Genomic DNA, 3897 nt, shown 5'->3' on the forward strand with positions numbered 1-3897 from the left:
ATCGACCGATTTACCAGAACAACCGACCGTACGCAGGAAATCTGAAAACTGTTGATTTAATCGGTTACAGCTCAAAGTATTTTAAGAAGTCTTAAAATATGTTGAATTTGACTTCAGGATTCCCGCGTGTACCCTGGTAAGCCGATTTAGATTTACGGGCATTTATGTAAAATTGTACGTAAAGACAGAAAAGTAAAAATTATGATTAACGACTAAAAGTTCTTTTGATAACTTTTGATCAGCGACATCAAAACCAGCAAAGCCAATAACAAGATATATAATAACACATGTTTGCTTACTTAAATATTATGTGCACATTACATAAAATAATGCTTTTATATGTGTGGCAGCAGATGTGTGTAGTTCAGTGTAGTTAGATTTTCAAAATAAAATTATTTCCTTCTTTCTAAATATGTTCTGTATTTGTCTTCTGGGTCATCTTGTTCATCACGTTGGCTCGTCCTTCAGAGGGAACACTGATGAGGTCGCTCCTTTTTCTGTGTTTCCTTTCTGGTCAGGTGAGCTCAGAGGCGGTGGCTGCACCGATCATATCAGGCGAGGGGCGTGGCCTAATCAGGAAGAAGAAGAAGCATCGCGTGTCAGAACCCGGAGCGTTGGTGATCGAACACGCGGAGCCGTCAGACGCAGGTGAGTCAGAATGGATGTTCACATCCTGCCTGCAGGGGGTGCGTCCCATTTCCCTCATGTGATCAATCACGGGAAACACATTCAGCCAATCGTGTGGCTCCACTGACGTCAGTTTCAGATGTCGTGGCGGCGGCGAGGAGCAGGTGTGTGGCCACATCAGGTCTCTACGTGTCCTCCAGAGTCCTGCGTTAAAGGCCCCAGGTGTGATCTGCAGTACTGCAGGACCTGTTAGGAAACTGCCGCCTGTGTCCAGAACCTCAGTTAGCTTAGCATCAGCTCAACGTGGGAGGAGCTCAAGGTGGGAGGAGCTCACGGCGTCCCGCCCCGGCGCTCTGTGTAGCGCCGTAAATGAAGGCGGTGTGGTGAAAGCTCGTGCATGTCTAACCTGCGGGGAGAAACTCTTTATAAACCTTATTCTGGGACAAAGTCCTCAAACTGGTTCAGGTTTTCCTGCTGATTCATGCAGGTTTCATGGGGACCAGAAGCCGCTCATTCAGAGAGAGACCTGATCCTGGTAGTCCCAGATACCTGAGGCCTTACCAAGACGGCTGCCGAGGGGCGGGGCTCACCTAGAGAAGGACCGTGAGGTCTCGTCTTATTGCTGCTGTCGAGACATGCGAGCGGAGGAGAGTTAAATCTCAAAACGTTTTCTGATTGAACGACAAGTTTCCCCGAAACGTCCCGCAAGTTTGTAAACACAGCGGTGTTAAAATCAGCGCACCGGCCCACACGATGGTGTGTTCAAGGCCCCACAGATTCACACAGTCCTTTATCCCGCCGACACACCTCTTTATCAGAGATCTGTCAGTGACTGGACGCTGCAGCTCGGACTGATCTTACTGCAGGTAATCAGAGTCAGGAGCAGCTTTATTTAGTGTTTTACACATACGAGGAATTTGCTGTTGTGATGAGGAGCTGCAGGCAGACAGACATACAGACATATACATGTGCATTATTCTGGGTCTGTGCAGAAGTAACGCAACGTTAGAGAATATTGTGAACATATAAATATATAACTAACAACAATGATCAGAAAATATGTGCAAACAGCAGCACTGAAGCCCCCAAAATATCTTCCAACACTCATCATTTCACTTCACTTAGCTTTACTGGCAGGAATGTTCAGCTAAACAGCAAATTCACACACAAACTATGAAAAACGTTAGATTCACAGTACCGGTCAAACTTTGCGGGTCACTTAGAAATGTCCTTATTTTTGAAAGAAAAGCATTTTTCTTCAATGAGAACAACATTAAATGAATCAGAGTCGAGACATTGTTCATGTGGTAAATGACGATGATTTTTGATGGAATATCTACAGAGGCCCATTTCCTTTAATGGGACATTTTATTAGCTAATCGTGTTGAAGGGCTGGCTGATGATTACAAAACCCTCGAGCGAATATGTTACACAGCTGAAAACTGCTTCCTTTGAGCTACTTGAGCATCTGGAGCAGCAGCGTTTGTGGGTTCGATTGTGTCAAACTGGCAGAAAAAGAGAACTTTCTTCTGAAACTCGAGTCTGTTGTTCTTCGAAATGAAGGCTGTTCCATGCGAGAAACTGCCAAGACACTGAAGATTTACTACAACGATGTGCACTAGTCCCTTCAGACTAACCAGAACAGAAAGAGAAGTGGGAGGTCCGGGTGCACAAGTGAGCAAGAGGACGAGTCCACTAGAGTCTGACTTTGAGAAACAGCTGTGGCAGCTTCGTTAAATGGTCCCCGCAAAACGCCAGTCTCAACGTCCACAGTGAAGATGCTTCGAGGCAGAGAGGCAAAGAAAAAGCCATATCTGAGAATGGCCAATAACAGAGACATCGGACAGAGGAAGATCGGAAAAAAGGTTGAGGACGGACGAAGTTTGAGGTGTCTGGATCACAGAAGAACATTTGTGAGACGCAGAACAGGCGAACAGCTGCTGGAGGAGACGCCGTCTGTCAAGCATGGCGGAGGTCATGTGATGGTCTGGGGCTGCTGAAGAGGCAGGTCTGCAGAAGGTCAAAGGGATTTTCAATAAGGAAAGCTATCGCTCCATTTTGCTACGCCACGCCCCGTGGACGGCGCCTGATTGGAGCCAGTTTCCTGCTACAACAGGACAACGACCCGAAGCTCACCTCCAAACTGCAAGAGGTATTTAGGGAAGAAGCAGTCAGCTGGTGTGTCTGGAACGCTGTGGCCGGCGCAGTCGCCGCATCTCCGCCCTCCTGAGCTGTTGTGGGAGCAGCTTGAGCGTACGGTACGTACGAAGGGCCCAACGAGCCAGGACCAACTTGTGGGAGGTGCTTCAGGAAGCGTGGCGTGAAATTTCTTCAGACTACCTCAACAAACTGACAGCCAGAAGGCCAAAAGGTCTGCGAGGCTGAAAGTGACAAAATTATTATTTCAAATAAAACGGCTAGATCTTCGCTTCATTTTGCAACTGCTTTGATAAATGAAAGTGTGAGTTTCCATGGAAAACATGCAACTTTTATCTGAAGAACAAACAATAAAACAACATTTTAAAAACTAAATATATCTCACATTGAAAATATGTCTTATAACAAATAGCTGCATGCCCCCCCCCCCCCCCCCCCCCCCCCAGGTGTTTATACCTGTGTAGCGTGGAACATGGAGGGAGCGGACACGAAGAGCGTCTCAGTGATCGTGGACTCTCGGGGGTCTGCGGGGTCGCGGTCTGTCGGGGGGAGCTGGTGGGACGCTGAGCCCAGCAGAGAGCAGCCCTGGCTGGGGAACTCTGCCGGCGCTGCAGCCTCTCTGGTGCTGCTGGCAAAGGTTTGGAATATTTCATATTTATAGATGAACTCTGTCTGGAGGTCGAACAGCTTTCTGACTGGTGTTACTGATCCAGACTCCTCTCTGATCCCTCAAACTGGTACCTGTGCAGGTGGTTCACGCCCAGTCGGTGGTGTTGGAGTGGAAGTTGTATCCCAGCAGAGGATCTTCGTCTGTGGGTCAGGACGCCCCCCTACCTCTGCCCCGGTGGACCAGCGCCACTGTGCACATTGAAAACCCTCAGATCAGCTACACGGCCAAGGTGAACACCTGTGTCTCTCTCTCTCTCTCTCTCTCTCTCTCTCTCTACACCTGTCTGCATGTTAACTCATGCTCTCTCTCTCTCTCTCTCTACACCTGTCTGCATGTTAACTCATGCTCTCTCTCTCTCTCTCTCCACCTGTCTGCATGTTAACTCATGCTCTCTCTCTCTCTACACCTGTCTGCATGTTAACTCATGCTCTCTCTCTCTCTCT

At 48.0% G+C, this 3897-nt stretch overlaps 1 protein-coding gene across 1 annotated transcript; it reads left to right on the forward strand.

Moving 5' to 3' along the window:
• Nucleotides 1-390: 390 nt before the first annotated feature.
• LOC123965858 (leucine-rich repeat neuronal protein 1-like) lies at nt 391-3683 on the forward strand (the record flags this gene model as incomplete). Its single annotated transcript, XM_046042191.1, has 3 exons — nt 391-648; nt 3231-3421; nt 3534-3683. Coding segments are annotated over exons 1-3 (510 nt in total), but the record flags the coding sequence as incomplete, so codon positions are not given.
• Nucleotides 3684-3897: the final 214 nt, after the last annotated feature.

Source organism: Micropterus dolomieu, unplaced genomic scaffold (genome assembly GCF_021292245.1).
Source record: "Micropterus dolomieu isolate WLL.071019.BEF.003 ecotype Adirondacks unplaced genomic scaffold, ASM2129224v1 contig_11512, whole genome shotgun sequence".
NCBI lineage: Eukaryota > Metazoa > Chordata > Actinopteri > Centrarchiformes > Centrarchidae > Micropterus > Micropterus dolomieu.